General features: G+C 47.8%; 1 protein-coding gene across 1 annotated transcript in view; it reads left to right on the forward strand.

Annotated features, from left to right (window-relative positions):
• The window catches only part of ARNT2 (aryl hydrocarbon receptor nuclear translocator 2), a 162,558-nt gene that overhangs the window by 58,280 nt on the left and 84,600 nt on the right, over window positions 1–19,678 (forward strand). The window contains exons 5-7 of the mRNA XM_004708075.2: window positions 3,896–3,998; window positions 8,415–8,480; window positions 8,868–8,953. Coding sequence (XP_004708132.1) covers window positions 3,896–3,998; window positions 8,415–8,480; window positions 8,868–8,953 — 255 coding nt within the window. The remainder of the gene's footprint in view (window positions 1–3,895; window positions 3,999–8,414; window positions 8,481–8,867; window positions 8,954–19,678) is intronic.

Genomic DNA, 19,678 nt, shown 5'->3' on the forward strand with positions numbered 1-19,678 from the left:
CACACAAAACCACACACACACACACACACACACACACACACACCCCTCCTCGTGACAGATTAGCTCTGCCCTGGAGTGTTCTTTGCTGTCATCTTAAAAGCTACACACACACACACACACACACACACACACACACACCACTTCCCGGGCACCCCCAGTGCACACAGGCGCGCTCTCATTCTGAAGGAGCATACAAAAGGGGGCTCTTTGTGCTGGAGGAAATCAGAGACTGACAGAGAGAAACAAAAACACAAAGCAGCCGAGGAGGCAGTAGTCTCTCAGGGTCGTGACAGCGGCCCGGGAAATGTTTTTTCATTTCCTCTTGTTCCACAGCGCATGTGCTCCGCAGCTGTGATTTATTTTCAGAGTGCACGTTGGAATTTGACAGACGCGCATGCTGGCCCGCTTCACAGCTGAAACCGCTTGCCATTTGGTAGATGATCTAGCAAGTGACAATTTACACTAACGTGGCCATTATAAACCAAGCCGTCTGTGAACGAGACAGACAGGTGTCAACTGGGTGGCTGCCGACAGCACCGCACCAGCAGATGCTCGCTCAGGCTTCCTCCACGTACACATGTACACACGGCCGGAGACTGACAGACTGGGAGGGAGCGCTCTGTGAAGTGCAATTCTGGTGTGCACAGCCTGCTTGAAGACGTGGGGATACATGTGGAGCATGCTCGCAGCTTCTGGGATTTGTAGGGAGCCCTCGTGGCATCGTGGTTAAGAAAGTCAGCTGCTCATCAAAGGTTGGGGGTTCAAAACCAGCAGCCGCTGCTGGGGAGAAAATGAGGCTGTTCTGCTCCCATACGGATGTATAGCCTTGGAAAACCAACAAGGCAGTTCTGTTTTGTCTTCGTTGGTCCCTGTGAGCCGGAGTCCACTTGACCAGGACGACGGTGGATTTGGGGGCTCAAGTTTTAAGCCAAGGTGGGCACCATCAGTTGTGTGTATGTGTATGTGTGAGAGAGCAAGAGAGAGCGAGAGAGGATGCCGAAAGCTGGGCAATAGAAAGGAAGCTCTTGCTGGTCTCCGGGGAGAGGTGGGGGTGGGGTGGGGGGCCCGATGGCTGAGGCAGAGCAGGAGAAGGAGAAGGAATAGGTGATGGAAACCAGACTACTGAGGTAGTTTTCCTTGTTGGTGGCTGTGTTCGTGCTGCTGTCTGGGGGAAATCCTTACAGGACAGACAGCCTCCCCTTTCTCCCAAGGGAGAAAGCTCGAAACCGCTCCCCTTGCTTTCAGCAGCCCACTGCCTGTGTACGCTGCACCAGCCCTGTTCATGAGGTGTGTGATAACAAGCCATCCCTATCGTTGCATTGGCTCTAGTTGTCCTTGAGTCTATACCGATGCATGGCGCCCCTGTGCATGCCGAGCCATAGCATGCCAAGGTTGTCACTTGATGGGCTCGTGGAGGGTCACTCTGAAGAGTGGGGGTGCTGCTTTGGAGATGGACCAAGAGGCGGTGGCTCTGCAGCTGAGAAGAGGGAGGGGCTGGTGCTCACCTTCATGCTGGACTGATGTTGGCGTGACGAACCTAAGGAGACCAAACACCCCCACTTGGGTGGTTGTGAAGAACGGAAATGAATTTCCTTATAGTTCTGAGGACTGAAAGTCCAAATCTGTATCTCAGCCATGTTGATTCCTTCCTTGTGGCCATCTCTGGTGTTCCCTGCTTGCCTGGTGAGATAGCTAAAGTTTATTGTGCCAACCTGGCTGATAAACACTTGGGTTAATTGAAGGACAGAGAGATAAATGGCTCAGTGAGCCTCGCCTTTCTAGTTCTCAGGTCTCTTGCTTTGTGATGGTCAGACCAGGGTGCAGCTGCCGTAGTCAGTTCCCTGCTTCAGCTGACAAAGCTCACTTCCTACAAGACATCCCTAAGGAGAAGCTGCATGGCCCTACCCTGATGCAGCCCTGGGTGCTGGAGCAGCCGTGTGAAGACCCCTGCCAGTGCTGAGATACTCACACATTCACTGATTCGGCTTTCCTCCTGCAGTCAGCATCATTGCTTGTGTTTTGTGAGATGGAGGAGGACTTTGTGGATTTGTGTTGGACATATGGGCTAATGTTGGACTTGTGGGCTTGGGCAGTACTGGGTTGGGATGTTTTCTTGATGCACACTTACCATTTTATATAAAACTCCCTTATACATAGGAGTTTCTGTGGATTTGTTTCTCTAATGTACTAAGAGTAAAACACCTGGTTTATAGACCATCTTCACATGGCACCTGCCTTCCCCCACATGCATGCACGCAGTTCTGTGTCTAATCTATTCTTATGTGTAGGAGGTGGGGGTGAAAAGACAGCAAAACGTGTGAAAATTCAGCCAGCAACTTCAGCATCACTTCTCATATCTGCACGTTGTATATCATCTGTTCTTTTTATAGGCCAAAGGGTCAGATTTAGGTGCCCACCCAACTTGGGGATGATCTGATTAACAACAGGCTCCTTGGACAGTCAGGGAAGGGCTTCCTTGCTCCCGCTTTATTTCACCTCCCACCCTTCTCCCTGAGTTAGTCTGGGTTGACTAGAGAAACAAATTCATAGACACTCTTATGTGTGTAAGAGAGAACTTTATATTAAAGAGCAGTTGTACATTATGAAAACATCCCAGCCCAGTCCAGATCAAGTCAATAAGTCCGATATTACCCCATATATTGATACCAGTCTATAAGTTCCTCTTCAGACTCACGCAACCCATACAATGGCACCAAATGCAGGAAGATCACAGGCCAGTGGGTAGAAAGTCTTGTGGATCCAGGAGTGGTAGAAGTATCTCAGTGCTGGCGTGGGTCTCCAAATGGAGGACTCTGGGTCTATCAGTGTTGCTCCATGTGACTTACCAATAGAAATGTCTCACAGGGAGTAGATGTATCTGGCCTCCAGTGAGCTATTTATCTTTTTAACACCTCAAATGAGGTCACCAAGCTGCAACCTGATTGACCTGCTGGACTCCACTCCTTCACAAGTTGACAGGAGATTATGTACCTGCCACATTCTCCATCCCTCAATTGCCCTCTAGTCCTCTATTTCCAACCATACAAGGGATTCCACATGGGGGAATTCCAGTGTTGGGGCGGTGGTTTCCAGTGGGGCTGCTAACCATGAGGTCAGCCACACAGAACCAACAGACGCTCTGAGGGAGGAAGACAGGGATTCCTACGCCCATAAAGAGAGTCTTGGAAACTCACGGGGGTAGTTCTAGCCTGTCTGGCAGGGTCACGATGAGTTGGCATCCACTCGAGGGCAGTGAGGTTGGGTTTGAGGTTTTTATAAGGGTTTTCCCACAAGTATTAGGACTCCAACCCATGTTTGAGAGGGATGAAACTGAATCCGTAAGTGTGTCGGCGAGGATTGTGAATCATTGGCAAGCAGAGGTGGTCCTCAAACCTTGGAATGCATAAACCTGTATCAAGAGACATAGAATAAGAAGCTGGCTGAGGCTGGAGCCTCCGAGGGACCCCAGCAGTTAAGGGGCGGACAGAATAGAGAAGTCTCCAGAAGGACTCAGTGTGTGACGTTCAGCATGTGACAAGCAGCAAAGCAGAGAGAGAGGAAGAGGGAGAGAGAGAGAGAGGCAAACATGCTTTGGATTTTCAACAAGGACATTGGTGACCTTGGCAAAAATCATTTGCAATGGGAGGCAGGGAGCGAAAACCATGTGATCTGACAAAGCAGAGCCAGCAAGGGTAGACTGTTCTGTGAAGAAAACAAAGCATTTTGAATTAAATGGATTTCATTGATTTCTGTGGTTTTTTCGGCCAAAGAATGTTGGGAATTCCAAGAAACTAACAACAGCCACAACCCCATTTGCCCTCATTTGGGGAATGCTCTCCCCATGTCACCCCCAATCAAAGGCAAGGGTTCATGCAAGCATCCTTCTCTCTTTCAGGCCGGATCTTGGACCTGAAGACTGGGACAGTCAAGAAAGAAGGGCAGCAATCGTCCATGAGGATGTGCATGGGCTCCCGCCGGTCCTTCATCTGCAGGATGAGGTCAGTGTGGGTGAACCAGGGCCCGAGTTGCTTTGCTCCCTTTTGCGATCTGCGGTTAAGAGCCTCCGCCGTTTCTGCCAAGATCTAGAAGCCGACTTGGTTCCAGCCCAGGGGCTCCCATCTTTTGGACCTCAACATGTGAACAACAGGCTCCTTGGTCTTCATGGAAGGGTCTCCTTGCTCCTGTTTGTCCAATCTGCCACCATTCCTCCCCACCCTTAGACTGGTGTCCTCTGTCAACTTTCCTCATCCTTCCAGCTCTTTCTCAAATCCAACCCTTCCTGGCTCAATATTTTTCAGTATGTCTTATATAAGACCTCTTGATTTCATTCTTACTTTTCTATTTCTTTGCAACAACCCATTTATTTATAACTAGTCTTTCACTATGATATCCTGTGTTGACATTTTTAGTGTAAAGGCCCCGAGGGAAGAATGTGATCAGCCTGTTCAAGGAGCAACAGGGCGATTACTCTCTCAGGAGAGTACTGGGGGTTGAGGAAGACTGGAAAGGGGTGATGTTACGGAGCATGGTGTATTAGATCTGTCTGCCTTCGAAGACTTTGGCTTGTGCTCAGAATGAGATGGGAAGTCATTGGCAGTTGGTTATATGAGTGACATGTTCTAAAGTACACTTCAAAACATTATTCTCACTTTGGGTGGAGAATAGATGGGTGGGTGGGATAATGGGGTGTGTGGACAGACAGTGGGAGAACAGAGTCAAAGCGAGGCAATGGTAATGTCCTGTGATATCAAAGGAGATTACAGGTGTCTTGAGAGTAATGATGGTGAGATGAGCTCAGGTCTTGAATATATGGCAAAGACAGGGCCAGCCTGCACGCAGGATAGGAATCAGGGCAGAATTCGGATTGAAGTCTGCGATGTTTGCCTGCCCAACCAGAAAAGCCCAGTTACCGTTTTGTAAGATAGTGCAAGCATGTTGGAGGGGCTGGTGTTGGGTAGATGGGAATTTCAAGCATTTGAAGGTGGAGATGCCTATCAGGCATCTAAATGGAGAAATTCAGCAGGCAGTGGGACATGCCATTCTGGAATTCAAGGGAGCAGTTGTAGCTGCAGATAAAGACTGGGGACTGACATCACGGAGCTGGTATGTAAAGCCGGAGACCGCATGAGAAGTCTATGTAGATAGAGAAGAGAGGAGGTCAGAGGACTGAGTCCTTGGGGTGCTCCTACATGAAGCAGGGAGCTAGAGAAGAGCCTGGAGGGTGCGAAGGAGCAGCGGAGCGGGGGAGACACAGAGTGTGAACCACGGGGTTTCTAGAGCGTCATCAGTAGTCAGGTGCTACCGGTGGGTCCCGAAGATGTGGGCTGAGGTTAGTCCCTCCCTTCACAGGGAAAGCTGAGAGGAATGGGCGTTGCAGGCAGGTGAACAAGGCTGTTGCTCCTTCAGACAAGGAGCTCGTTTCTGCCATCCCTCACCTGTGTTCTCTCAAACTCTCTGTGAGCATCTCCACTCACACCCAAGCCTGCAACCTTTCTGGGGTCTGGTAGCTTTCAGTCGAACGCGGCTCTAGGACTGGGGAGTGTGGGCAGAGAGAGAGCAGGTCCCCAGTGACTCCAGTCTTTCCCAAACAATGTCAGTCCGCTGATTCCACACATCAGTAGCTGAACCTAGCAGGCCTATCAGACCTCCTTCTCTTCTTGGCCACGGTGCCTCCATTGTGGACACTTGGGGCCTCAGCCACTGTCCCAGGTGAGCTGCTCACAACTGCCCCTTTTCACCCACCTGTTGACCGCTACAAGCTGTGGTTTGCTACTTGTGTACCTATTGGCCCTGAGGAAGCTCCAGACAGCGGATGGTTTAAAATGAGCATTTATTATCACTAATTCAACATGTTTTTGAAAAAATAAATATCAAATAAAAATGTACTAAAATAGTAACGATAAAGAACAGGAACCCCTTTCTCTACAGACTCGTGAGTTGGTCTCAGCTCAAGATGATCTCTGCTGGGATGGGCCCTTCCTCCTCTCTCCTCTCGAGCTGAGCCCTTCGAACCAGCAGGGTTCTTTTGCTCCATTTTACTTGTTTCTGTGGTCTCTTCCCCTGCCAACGACATCATATTTTGCCAAACTCCCTCTTACTGTGTGTGGCTCTCCCGAGTTGAGCTGCGATCCCCAAAGTCCAAAGCTCAAAACTACCAGACTCCAGAGAAAGGCAGGGCTTTCTCCTCTCGTAGAGAGTTACAGTCTCGGAAACCCACAGCGGCAGGTCTACCCTCTCGATCCTATGGGGTCGACAGGGTTGCTATGAGTCAGCATCAACTCAGGGACTGAGTCTGGTGGTTTTTGGAGTCTCTCGGTGATTTCCCCTCCCTCCCGTTTCTTCCCACCTCCGACAACCATCAAAGAATGTTTCCTTGGGTGTGAACCTCTTTTCTCACAATAGCGATCTCCTGCCACAGTGGTCTTTTCGTCGTGGGCTGATTTCATTCGGCATGAGGGCCTCCAGGTCCATCCTGTGGTGAGGGAGGTGCGCCACAGGCTTCTCGTTCTCCTGTGTACATACCAGAGTTTACCTGTCTATTCTGCTAGTGCGGGGCGCCTTTTAAAAAGAAATGTTCCTGCAGGGATTTGAGGGTCAGGATCCTTTCTTCCGAGTCTGCTCTGCTTCAAGTTGCAATCTGGAATCCATCCAGAAAACAATCTCCCTCCGAGATTGTGGGCATCCAGCTCACAATTTCTGGGGTCATCACCCTCATCACTGGCCCCGGTCACAAGAATAATGCTGACGTGACAATGTAGGTGAGTCCCCGTTTGCTTTAGGCTTGTGTTCGAAGACTGCCTGCCCCTCTGTTTAGCTGGCAGGAGGAGCTGGACTCACCCTAGATTCATGTTGCTAATGTCCCTCAATTAAGGCTGTCAGTCACGGTGGGTTCGTCCCGTGATGCTTTGGCAGAGGGGGTAAATGTGCATTCTGGCTTGCTGGACACCTGGTTATTGCTGTTCACCGCCACCAAGGTGACTCTGACTCCTGGCGGCCGCCTGCACAGCAGAATGAAACGCTGCCCGGTCCTCCCACATGTCCAAGTCCGTCAGCGTGGCCACTCCATCTCATCAGGGGCCCCCATGTCCTCGTGTGCCCTCTACTCATCAGACACAGCGTCCTCCCCCAGCGATTGCTTTTTCCTGACGATGTGTCTGAAGCGAGCAGGTCAGACAATATTCCATTGTGACCTGGAAGGTTTTCATTGGGTTACAGAGTGGAAGTAGATGATCAGGCCCTTCATCCCAGACTTAGTCTGGAGGCACCACTGATACTGCCCACCCAGGGTGACTCTGCTGGTATTTGGAACACCAGTGGCATTTAGGGTAGCGCACGCAGTGTAAATGTTTACACCAGCTATGCTAGTCTCACAGGAGCGCACTTACTACAAGTATCACAGTACGCCATTGCTAGCAGTAGACTATCTGAAATGCCATCTGCATTTCCCTGACCACCAAATTCACCTCGTCTCCTCTCCGCCCTGACCCCCTTCTGGGGAAGTGCTCTGAGTTGGTTTCCTCCCTGTCAGCCCAACACTGCCTGGCGTCACGTCGGAGGTGGGCAGCCCTGCCATCTGCCGAGGGCATGACCGTCTCTTCCAAATCAAGTGGTGCGTGCCAGCTTAGTTTCTGCAAGACACTGGGCACAGTCTGCCAGGGAAGGGCAGCAAGGGAATGGATGGCTCCTGTTGCCTGGTCGCATCAGATTTGGCCGCTGCCCAAGACCTCAGTAAACTAGTGCTCTTTTCTTTATGGCCTTAATGATTAAGACCTCAGGAGATGGCACGTAGTTGGGGAAACGGCAACACACTTAAAGAGTGAGCATTCCAGGTGCCAGTCCAAGCCTGACCACCATGCGGAGAGGGGAGGCCACGGCAGGCAGTGTGGCACCCTGTTTTCCAGAGAAGGACCCATAGAAAGACCCCCAGCCCCTACTTTTCCTCTGCCAGCCACAGGATCTCGGCTATCTGGTCATTCCCAGTGCTGGAACATGGGAGGGGAGGAGATGGGGTTTCTACAGCTGTAAATCTGAAGCCTGAGAAGATGCTGCTGTTCATTACGTGGGCAACATCTGTTTTGACTTGAGGTCTCTGCTCATGCCTAAAGAGACACTGTTATTGTCATCACTCCCCCCACCCCACCCCCAACAAGCCCTTGTTCCTGAAAGCCACCCAGTCACACTGAATGGCTGATAGGCCCAAGCATGTCGCCTGCACTTTGTGGGTTGGGCCTGCAACAATTGGGAAGTGGGTCCCACTCTCTGGCCTTCAGTGACACGTTGGGAAAACATTGTCAGTGAGCCCTGCCCAAGTCAATCTGTCCATACCAGCCCAGGCCCACCTACCGGTGTCAACACTGTCCATTTGATGCACATGCCTGGGTCTTGGCTCATCTCATCCATTTATCGACTCGTAGGTGTGGAAATGCTCCTTTGGATCACCTGCCCCTGAACAGAATCACCACCATGAGGAAAAGATTCAGGTCAGTAGCCCTTTCTGGTTTGGGGGCTGGGCTGTGGTAGGGAGCTTAGGTCCCTTAAGCTAACGAGTCACCTGCGTGAAGAGGGAGTGAAGTGGGAGATGCCTGTATCGGGCTTCCCGTGGCTGGAAGGACAGGAGGACATTTCGACTGCACAAAGCCAAACCAATTGCCATCGAGTCAATTCCAACTCACGGCCACCCCATAGAGGGGAGCGTAGGAAAGGCCTGCTCCACAGGGCTTCGCAGCGACGTCAGGGTGATGGGAAGTCGAGACTCGAAATCACAAGAGCAACAAGTGAATGCATTCGCTTAGAGGTCAAAGAAGTCCTTATCTGCCTGTCCTCCTCCCCGTCCGATGAAAACACTCTCAGAAATGCTCTCTCTTTAGGAATGGCCTTGGCCCCGTGAAAGAAGGCGAAGCCCAGTATGCGGTGGTCCACTGCACGGGATACATCAAGGCCTGGCCTCCAGCAGGTAACCAGAAGCCGCATGTGTGCCCACTGGGAAGTGGTCTCGTATCACCGTACCATGTGCAGGGACCCGTGGTCTCCTGTTAGAAATGCATCCTTGTAGAAGGAAGCTGAGCCTCACTCTTTCAGGGCAGTTAGAACATGCCTGCTGTTTGAAACAAAGATTTCTAAGTAGAGCTAATTATATAGCAGTAATTGGAGCCCTAGCAAGTAATTTCCATGTTCTGTCACTCAGAGCACTGTATAAAGAAAAAGTGCCAATTTGCAAGGATACTTGTGGCTAAGGCTGCGTACACTGGGATCTGTTACAAACTAAATCCAGTGGAGTGAAACATTTTAAATGGGCAGAAAAATGCATTTAACTAACTTATACCTGCTTGTCTTAAACTTAGCACTAAGCATGTTTCGTAGAATAGTACGCACACTATTTTATACATGAAAGTGCAGTATGCTTGTTAGAGTCGAATAGGAAGTGGTACATCCTGGATGTCTAGCCACCATGTATGAAACCTGGGGGCAAAAATATAAGACGGCAGCTAAAAAGAAACACTTTATATATTGGAATACTGCCCGTCCTCTACACTCCTACTCCAGAAAACTGAAGTGCTGAGTAAAATGTAACAGGAAGCAGGTATCCCTCTGTAGCTTAAACGGCAAGACAACCCAGGGGACTTTTCAGGTGCCAGCCACGAGAAGACGCATTGCTGCAAAGGTAAGTGCACCCGCACACGGATGTCCGGTCGGCCCAGGAGGTGGTCAGATCCAGGTACAAATCCTAATGACTTGGGGATTTTGTTCTCACCTCCGTACAGGTACAGGAAAGGGAACGTTGGGGCCGAAGCATGGTAATGGGGTGGAGGGTGGGGAACTGTGCTCTGTATGAAGCCAAGGCTGTGTGAGGAAGTCTGTGTGAGGGGAAGCTGTGTGGGTCCAGGGCAAAGAATAAGAATGCCGTGTCTACTCAGAGCTCTGGGTGGGCGTGACATCACCTTTGAGACGGAGCTCCACATCTGTTCAGCGTGTCGGTCAGAGGCTGCATGTAAACATGGCACATCAAGAAGGGAATCAAAGCCAGGCCAACTAGGCAATTGTGGCTCCTGGCCCAGTGAAACCCTCCGGAGAACTTAGCAAAAGTAAATGAAAAATACACTGTTAGCAACTGTTCTACATCCGTGTGTGTGTGTGTGTGTGTGTGTGTGTGTGTGTATGAGAGAGGGGGGGTTGTTAATGGAGATCCATACAAAAACACATACCTTCCCCCCCCCCCTCATTGCCATCACGTCCATTCTGACTCAGAGTGACCCTAGAGGGGAGGGTAGAACTGCTCTCTGAAATTTCTGAGACTCTTAAGTCTTTACGGGAGCAGAAAACCTAGTCTGGTGGTTTCAAACTCCTGACCTTTTGGTTAGCAGCCCAAAGCTGTGCTTTGATGTCTGTCTCTCCTTTTAGAATAATCTCATTGATTATCTCGTCAGACACTTCTTCTGTTCATACAATTCATTCTCCTTCATTCATCTTCTCTCTTCACCTTCTCTTCTTGCCCGCCCCCCTCGGGATTTAATCACACGTGCCTTGAACCATCTGAATATGTCTCATAGCTTTTGAAGAGCTGTTATATATTTTTTCAGTCTTTTCTCTTTATTTCTTATTTTCATTTCCTGTTTCAATTTAGGTCATTTCTACTCACCTGTCTTCAAAGTCACCGATTCTTTCTTGGCTTTTTCAAGTGGACTGATGAGTCCATCAAAGGACATGTCCATCCTTGTCACTGTATTTCTATTTCAAGCATTTCCACTTGACTCTCTTTATCATTTCTGCTGACAGTCTCCATCTCTGTGTGCACGCCATCTCGCCTTTCCACTAGAGCTTTTAACGTATCAATCATAATTATTTTAAACTCCTAACAACTGTGCCCGTCTCTGAAACGAAGTCTGTTGATGGCTTTGCTTATCGTGAGTAGGTTATCATTCATGCATGTGTGTGTGTGTGTGTGTGTGTGTGTGTGATAAGTATACATAGATGGCTACAGCTACTGATATAATCGATAAGACCACGTGTAACCTAGCAAAGACTAAGGGAGAGCGTACTGATGCCAGGCCAGGGGCTCTGGGGCTGAGTCCATCCACTCAACAGTTGGACTAGATTTGGCTTTTGTTGTGGCTGCAGTTCTCCTAAGAGCACCACCAGCGTTGCCTTCCTCTAGCCTTGGCATTTTTGACATTTTAGGTGGAATAAGTGTTTGTTATGAGGGACATTCTGAGTACTGTCGGGTATTTAGAAGTATCCTGGACTCGACTTACTAGTTTTCAGTAGCATCCCTCCTCCCCACCAGTTGTGACAACCAGAAATACCCCCATGCCCTGCCAACTGTTCCCTGTGGGGCACGATTTCTCCTGGCTGAGAGCCACTGCTCCAGGGGTGTGGTATGGATGCTTAAGGTTGGGGGGTGGGCTGCTGGGGAGCTCCTTTCAAAGGTCCCTCAGCTTTCGGCCTTCCTTGTTTACCTGTGTCTCCAGGTGTCTCTCCAACTCTGACCCGGTCACCAGAAGCACTCATTGTGCTTGCTAGCCTGGCACAGGGTGCTCTGGTCCATCCTGGATCGGAAAAGGGCCCTGTGCCTGGATCGCAAAGATGAGGTTTTCTCAGCGGTCCTGTTCCTTCTCTCCTTGACATCTTCAACAGATCTCCTAGGGGGAAGGACTTTAATGCCTCGCCGCCAGCTGTGATTTGGTTTGGGCCCAGAAAGTTCTCTGCCCCTCTTCCAGTTACCCTTCCACCAACCCCAGGGACTCTTCTCTTGTTCCTGGAAGTCAGTTCTCTTGTGGTTATAAATGAAATGGATAAACAAAAACATTGTTAAGCTAAGAAGAGAAAAGGACTGTCTTAATCGGAAAAGGATGTTGATCAGAAACCTATTGTGACATTCCTACTGACTGGTTAAATATTAGAAGCACCCCCTCCCTGTGTTAGTCCGGGTAGACTAGAGAAGCAAATCCAGGAAGACTCATGTGTATGAGAAAGAGCTTTGTATACGAGAGCAATTGAGAGAGCAATATTCATTGAGAAAAACACCCCAGCCCAGTCCAGATCAAGTTCATAAGTTCGGTATTAGCCCATAAGTTTGATACCAATCTATAAAGTACCCTTCAGACTCACCAAACACATGCAATGATGCCGAATGCAGGACGATCACAGGCCAGTGGGTGGGAAGTCTTGTGAATCCAGTGGCAGTGTAAGCATCTCAGCATTGGCGGGGGTCTCCACGTGGATCCTCCAGCTCCCACGGCTCTGGCTGCATCAGGGTAGCTCCATGTAGCTTCTGATCAGGAATGTCTCCCAGGGAGTGAGCCTGTGTCCCACTGCCAGCGAGCTATTTATCTCCTTATGAGGACATCAAACTGTGACCCGATTGACAGGCTAAACTCCACCCCTTCACTCATAAATCTCGAATCGACAACAGATATGTCACTAGCACACTCCCCAAATGGAAATGAGTAAATTATGCTGTCTACGAGGGGGCTTCACAAAGTTATTGGAAAAACAAGCATCCCCTTCACCCCACTTTTGCTCAGCATTGTACTGGCAAACCCCAGCCAGGCCAGTAAGAGAAAGGATGTCTCGGAAAGATCATTGAGAGTTAAAATGAGAGACACTGAACTGTTACTTGCACATGATGTATATTTTAAAAGTCCAAGAAAGTCTATAAACAAATGGAAATAATAGGAGCTTGATAATGCTGCTGAAGACGAGAAAATACTACTGAAAAATTAAGAGCATATACCTTTTTAAAGCCATGAAAGATGATCTAAGAACATGACTAGGTTTACCATATTCTTATCAGAAAGGAGTTGTCCTACATTCTTTGTAAATGTCTTCTTATTTCAATCAAAATGTTTTGAAATAAATCATTTCCCCCCAGAACTTGACTAGTTGACCCTGAGATTGATATTTAATGGTAAAAAGTCAAGATTTCTCAAGATGAACTTGAAGAACAACAGCCATCTGGAGGAAGAGGGGGACTTACCTCACACCTTGCACACGTTTTCTATGAGCTGTTATATAATGAAACTAAGACGTAAGATCTCAGAACTTCACATGGCTGATGCTAGAAATTTTAAACTAATTCTATGGGGAAAGGGCTTGGATAAAATTAGATTATTCTCTCTTACCATACTCAAAAGTCAAATTTGGGATTTATGGAATGCAAGCATTTCAGCTATGTGGAGAAATGGGCAATGGCGCCAGTAGCATCATGGGTAAGCACTTGGCTGACAAAGGAAGGTGGGCTGTTGGAGCCCCCAGGCCTTCCAGGCATGGAAATATCTGGCAATTTGGTCTTGTGACGATGTTGGCCTAGAAACCCTATGGGACAGTGCTATTCTGATTTGGAATTGATTCAAGAATATAACACATGGGGGCAAAAATAGAGACGTGTATGTTCCAAAATAACAGGGAGAGGTAGCTTAAGACATAAAAAGTACAGATTCTATATCTTTAATGTTGCATTTTACTAAATCAAAATAGTGAATTTCTGCACAATTAGATATCATCCTTAAAATATAAATCACAAAGAGAAGATATTTCCAATATCTTCTAAGGGGTTAGCATGGGTTTACCCAAGATCCATGGCCAATGAGTCAATTCCAACTCTCTATGGGGTTTCCAAGATGAAATATTTATGGGAGAAAACAGCTTCGACTTTCTCCCAAAGAGCAGCTGGTAGGCTTGAACCCCTGACCTTGTAGTTAACAGTTCAACACGTATCTCACAGCAGCACCAGAGCTCCTTAGCACGAGTTTAGAAGGATTTAAAGAACTTCTGCGGATCAATGAGTTAAACCATAATCCAATGGATCATAGGCAAACGATAGTCAAGAAAAGGAACCCCATGTGCTACTATGCTCAGCTTCACTATTGCTTACATTCACGTTAACTGGAATGAAAAACTTTCATTTTTATCATCTTGGCCCAAACCATTAAAGATCCAACTGAGGTTATGGAGAAGTAGGAGTTCTCATTCAGTGTTGGTGAGCTCCAGAGACCCAGACACATGGGTTGAGCATGTTGACCTTCTTGGGTAAGTAGTACTGATGTAGCAATTCCATGTCTGAGTTGATACCCTACAAAAGAAACTCACGCCAACATGCAGAGGTGTTAACCCCATGAATACAAGCAAGGGGATCTTCAGTTTCAAAGGAGTTTCCAGAAGCTGATGGTTAATCCAAGTGCAATTCAGTCATCCTGTGGGGTTCCTTATCAATGGCCCTCTGTACCCCTGGAGTATCAAGAGAGTCTTTCTGAGGACGCTCCGGGGAACTGCGTTCCATACTGATCATCTCATTCTTCCTGATGCTGTTTTTATTGTAGTTAGTCAATCGTCCGCATAACTCCAGACACTTGGCTCTTGTCAGTTTGGGCTCGGAAGTAGTCATCATCACTTTGACTGCTTGCCTGTTAGAAAGGGCATTGCCATTGTCACAGTAAGGCAGACCCTCAGCATCCTGTAGGTAGTCAGAGGAAGGAGGCTGGGGCCCCAGGAACATTCAGGCAGCCGGAGCCGGAGGGTCTGTAAAGACGAGCCAGGGCAATGTTTCCTACAGTCATATGGCACTTTTTGTTTTGTTTTTATAGTGTCTTGCACCTGTTTGAAAATTCCCCTCCAACTTACAAAAACCGAAGTTCAGGATTTATGGAGCTTTTTGTGTATTGCTCTTCCCACCACTCTTACAGTCAAACAAGCAAGCTTTTACTCCGTTTAGCTTTTTTTAAAAACGGGAATAGGACCTCATGGTGCGCCCTCTTTTCCGACCCTTAGACACATGACCTATCTTGAAAGAAGCTGCAATAGACATGTGCGCTTGGTCTCTCTATACTACGAGGTCCATGGTGATGACCTGCATTCTCACCCAGCCTTAACCCCCGTTCCCGACAGATTAAATCCGTTTCTCCTTAAGGGCTTCCGCTGTATCTTTTCCAAAGCCCATTACTTGCTTGATCATCTCTGCTACACTCTGAATCCTTGAAGTTGGGAACCGGTCTTACTGTTCTCCGGGGCAAGACTTGAGACCATATGCTGTTTTGTGTCCCGTATGGGGCAGTAAGCCTTCATTGGCTGTGCTTGTAACTCTGCCACAGGAGGAATGACTGAAACAGCCAGGGGTGTTTATCTTGGAGAAAGTGAGACATGATTTTTGTCTTCAAGTATTTGAGGGGGTGTCGCATGAAGGAGGAATTAAACTTACTTGGATATTCCAGAAGGCACAACTGGGACCACAGGAGGAACGTTACCAGGAGGCATATAGGTATTCAAGTGAGAGAGGACAAAGGCTATGAGCAGAATATTTAAAGTATATAGAAACACGTGTACACGCATGCATATGTGTGTATTCGTGTGTGTGTATACACTCAGCTTCTGGGAAAAGTTGAGCCTTACTAATTATGAAAACCATTTGAAATGAGAATAATTTGATACCATTTTTATTACCTCCCAAATGATGAAAAATTAAAAAGACAAAATGCCCAGGATGGCTAAGGTTGAGAAACATGCATGCTTGTGTACACTTGACCCCAGAACAGCAAAGAGTCTATAGACCTTGACCTTCCTCCAGTTAAAAGTCCACGTATAATGTGTGACTCCCCAAACTTAACTACAGATAACCTGCTGTTGAATCGATGCCTTATTGAGGACACAGGCAGCCAGGGAAACACTGCACTGTAGACTGCAGTATGGATGGTAGAAATGAATAATATACTCCCCCACATAAAAACTGTATTTCCCCAAAAAGCGTTTGCTCCTGCTAGCATCGCTCCACCAACAGCCCTGCAGATTCCCTTGCTTTCTTTTCACAACGGTCCTTAAGCTGGATTCATCGATCCTGAACCCAAAGGCAGCAGAACCCGCAGACCACACTCTACGTAGCAAGCAATGAAACCTTTTCTGAAACATCAGGACTTTCCTCTGCTTCTTGGGAGCCCTTCCAGCATCACTAGTGGCACTTCGTGGGGATCCCATGGTGCTATTCGAAGTTTCCAGTCTTGCGCGAAACACGTGATGAAAACCCACGGGGGCTCACTTTCCACTGCCACATGCAATGCAGCCCAGAGCTGAGCTGCACCCGTGCAGCTGACTAGCAGCTCCTGGTGTTCTGAAAAGAGTGTGTGTCCAAGTGGACCTTCTTAAGTTCAAATCCATGTTATTCACGGGCCAGCTGTATGGCTGGTGGGAATATAAGTAATGCAGACCTTCTTGGCAGTATGTGCTCAACTCTGCCTTCCTTAAGATACAAGAATTGCACTTCAAGGAATTTTCCAAAGGAATTAGTTAGATATATGTATGTGTTGTACACTTGAGCATTAAAGTAACTATGAAACTTTTGAATTAATATAAATTTCAACGATGGAGAATCATTTAACAATAGCATGAAACATCTATATGCTAGAACACCAGACCAGCAATGTGTTAGACAGGGTTCTCTAGAGAAACAAAGCCAGGACACTAATAACTTTATATATATTTATACAGATCGATAGATGACATAAGAAATAAACAATTAATATATAAAGCAGGACAAATGGCTCAGTGCAACTCACTTCCATGAGACAGCTAATACACTGGCAGTCCTTCAAGTCTTGAGGGTCACCAGGTAGTCCTCCATAGAGAATTCAGGCTATCCAGTCACAGACAGCAAACAGGTCACCAACAGTCAGCCAGATGACAGGGTCCAACAGTCCCCAGCTCAAGAGATGTACCTTCCAGTAGCATGGTGAAGCAGGTCTTGAAGGAACCTCCAGTTACAGTGACACAGTCCACGGGTTAGGTGTCCCACAGATAGTGTAGCTTGAAAATGGAGGCACAGAACAAACAAGGCAGCTGCACACTGCTCCGATGATCAAAGAGCAAGAGAGAGAGAGGTGAGGTTCACCGAGCCCTTTATCTCCGCCCTTCAATTAATCTCACATGTGTTCGTTGACCATGTTGGCACAACAAACCTACCTATCACAAGCATTAAACAGGCACACTTTCAAAACCTCACTTTACAAGTGAGCCAGAGTACTAAAAGTGTTCGGAAAAATAGTAGCTTATAACACATGCATATGGAGATCCCAGTTTTATTTTAAGTTATTCATTGCTAACGCGTGTTCAAGCACTGAGATTTTTCACATGCAACACCAATCATTGTCTTGTCTGTGTCACCAGTTGTTGACTCTTTTCCTTCACTGTTCATTTTCACATTTTCCAAATTTTACATGACTTTAATAACCAGGGGAAAATGACCTTAATGAAATCAGTGAACTTTCCAAAGATGCCCTCTTGATTAAAGCAGCGGTAACTTTTTTTTGTTTTCGTATTTATTTGGTTGTGTTTTTACAATGATTGAGCTTCTGAATAACGGTCCTGCTTCGTGACGTAACAATGGTTCCTCCTGTCTACAGCACTGCTTCCTGAAAGAACAATGGTTCCTCCTGTCTACGGCATACGTTGCTGAAGATGCTTGCTCTGTGGCAGTTAGTCCTCTGCTCTTGATAGATTGATACATCCTTAGTTAGTACTGTTCTGTATATTCTGTTTATATTTCAATCTGCCTCATTAGCCAGTCAAAGCCACCAAACCACCGCCTTCTAATTGATTCTGACTCATAGGGTTTCTGAGACTATACGTCTTTATGGGAGCCGAACCTCATTTTTCTACATCAGACTGGCTGGTGGGATTGAACTGCCAGCCTTGGGATTATAGCGCGATACCTAACCTACAGTGCTGCCAGGAATCCTTCGGAGCCTTCACGCTTTGTTGATCTGCTCAATCCAGTGCTTAACTCAGGCCTGGTACCATAGTATGTACTTAGTGAGGGTTAGATGGGTAGGTGGGTGGGTGGGTGGGTGGATAATGAAGGAAAAAGCTCTGGCCTAGGCAAAGGAAGTACATGACCTAGGAATATAGGCATGTGAAGGAATTTCTAGCCAGAATTCCCTAAAGAGAATCAATTTTCCCAGAGATCGTTTGAGGTGGTAGAGACAGTCATCTGCCCTAGATGAGGTGCCTGCAATGAAGTGGCTGACATGCTCAGGCTTTTATAAGATCATGGAAATGGGACAGTCGCCCAGTGAATGATCGGGTGATGCCTTGTAAATGTCCATGAGGAATGCAGCCCTTGCTTGCTTGTGAACTGGAGCAGCTCGAGGATAAATAATGCCTTGATTAGGAAGTATGAAGATTTCAGAGGGCTGACTTTGAAAATACCTGGAGGGGAGCAGAAGCGAGTGTAGTTGGTAGAACGCATCAGGCCTGTGTGAGCTGATGTTTCTGGCAGCCCACGAGGGCTTTCCTGAGACAAGGAGTTGTATCATCGTACTTCCCTGCCTCCAAGTGAAATGTAAATCACAAAGTGGGTTCTGAGATCTCCCAGAAGCCCTCGCTAGTTCACAGTGCTCTTTCCAATTAGCCATATTTTCCTCAGCCTCACAGGGCTTTATATTATGTAAGTCTGGGCGTACATGGGTGGTATTCTCAAGTTTCATGGGAGAAACCAAACTGGATTACCTGCCAATGCAGCTCATGTACGGCCACAGCCTATCTGTCGGGGAAGCATGTGTGTTGTGTGAGTCTAAATAAACTTCCAGGGAGTTTCCAGACTAAGGTGGACTAGGACAAGAGTCCTGGCAATGCAGATGCACTTCCAAAAACCAACCAGCGAATGCCCACAGGGCCATCACAGCCATCTAATCTACAACCGACTGTGCAGATGGCACCGAGTGGGCTGTGTTTCCTTCCATTGTGCATGGCATCCGTAGTCATGGCTCGAGGGCCAACTGGCTGGCAACTAACAATATTTGGGAGTGTGACTGAAAACAGAAAGCAGTGTCCCCACGGAAATCAGTGAGTGCCTGCACCTGATCCTTACGTTGTTGAGTTTGGCAGGAACCACCCAGGTGAGGTGTGTGCAGAGTCCCGAAGAAGCTCTACTAAGCCTGAAGATGTTTAGTCGCCCTCCCACACCACTGTCACCTTGCGTTTCACAGATGAGCAGGCAACGTCGGGCTGCAAACCATTTCTGTAATTAATACCTCCTTTTCCAGTAACCGTCACCCAATCCTCTTGGTTCATCACACAACAATCCGTGGAAAATGTCTAGTCAACAGGCAGTGTATCCACACCGGAGAGCCAAGGTCTGGCCCAGGGGACGGGGCACTTGGCTAACCTGACCTCACACCAGGACCATCCGGGTCAGGAGGAGGGAGGCTCAGTGCCGCCATCCCTGTGTGCTTTTCATTTGTGGGGCTGACATTTCTCTCTCCTCGGCTGTGAGACTGTCAGAAACCCGTGGCCACCGCATGCCAGAGGCCTGAGGTTATTTGGGGGTTTTGGCTGGAATCCACAGTAGTCAGGCCAGACCCGTCACTGCAGCAGCTAACTCATATCTGCCGTGAGCTCATCTACAATCGCCTTGCTGTTTGCGTGTTGTACATCATGTTGTGTTGGTCCAGGTAGACTAAAGAAACGAATCCATGGACACTTATGTGTATAAGAAAAAGATTTATATACAAGAGCAGTTGAACATTGAGAAAACATCCCAGCCCAGTGCAGATAAAGTCCATAAATCTGATATTAGCCCATATTCCCGATATCAATCTTCTGACTCATGAAACACATGCAATGATGCCGAATGCAGATCACCGGCCAGTGGGTACAAAGCCTTTGGATCCAATGTCATTGGAAACATCTCAGCACTGGC

The sequence above is a fragment of the Echinops telfairi genome, unplaced genomic scaffold, assembly GCF_000313985.2.
Source record: "Echinops telfairi isolate 266 unplaced genomic scaffold, ASM31398v2 ScPeMD7_7;HRSCAF=31, whole genome shotgun sequence".
In the NCBI taxonomy this organism is placed as follows: Eukaryota; Metazoa; Chordata; class Mammalia; order Afrosoricida; family Tenrecidae; genus Echinops; species Echinops telfairi.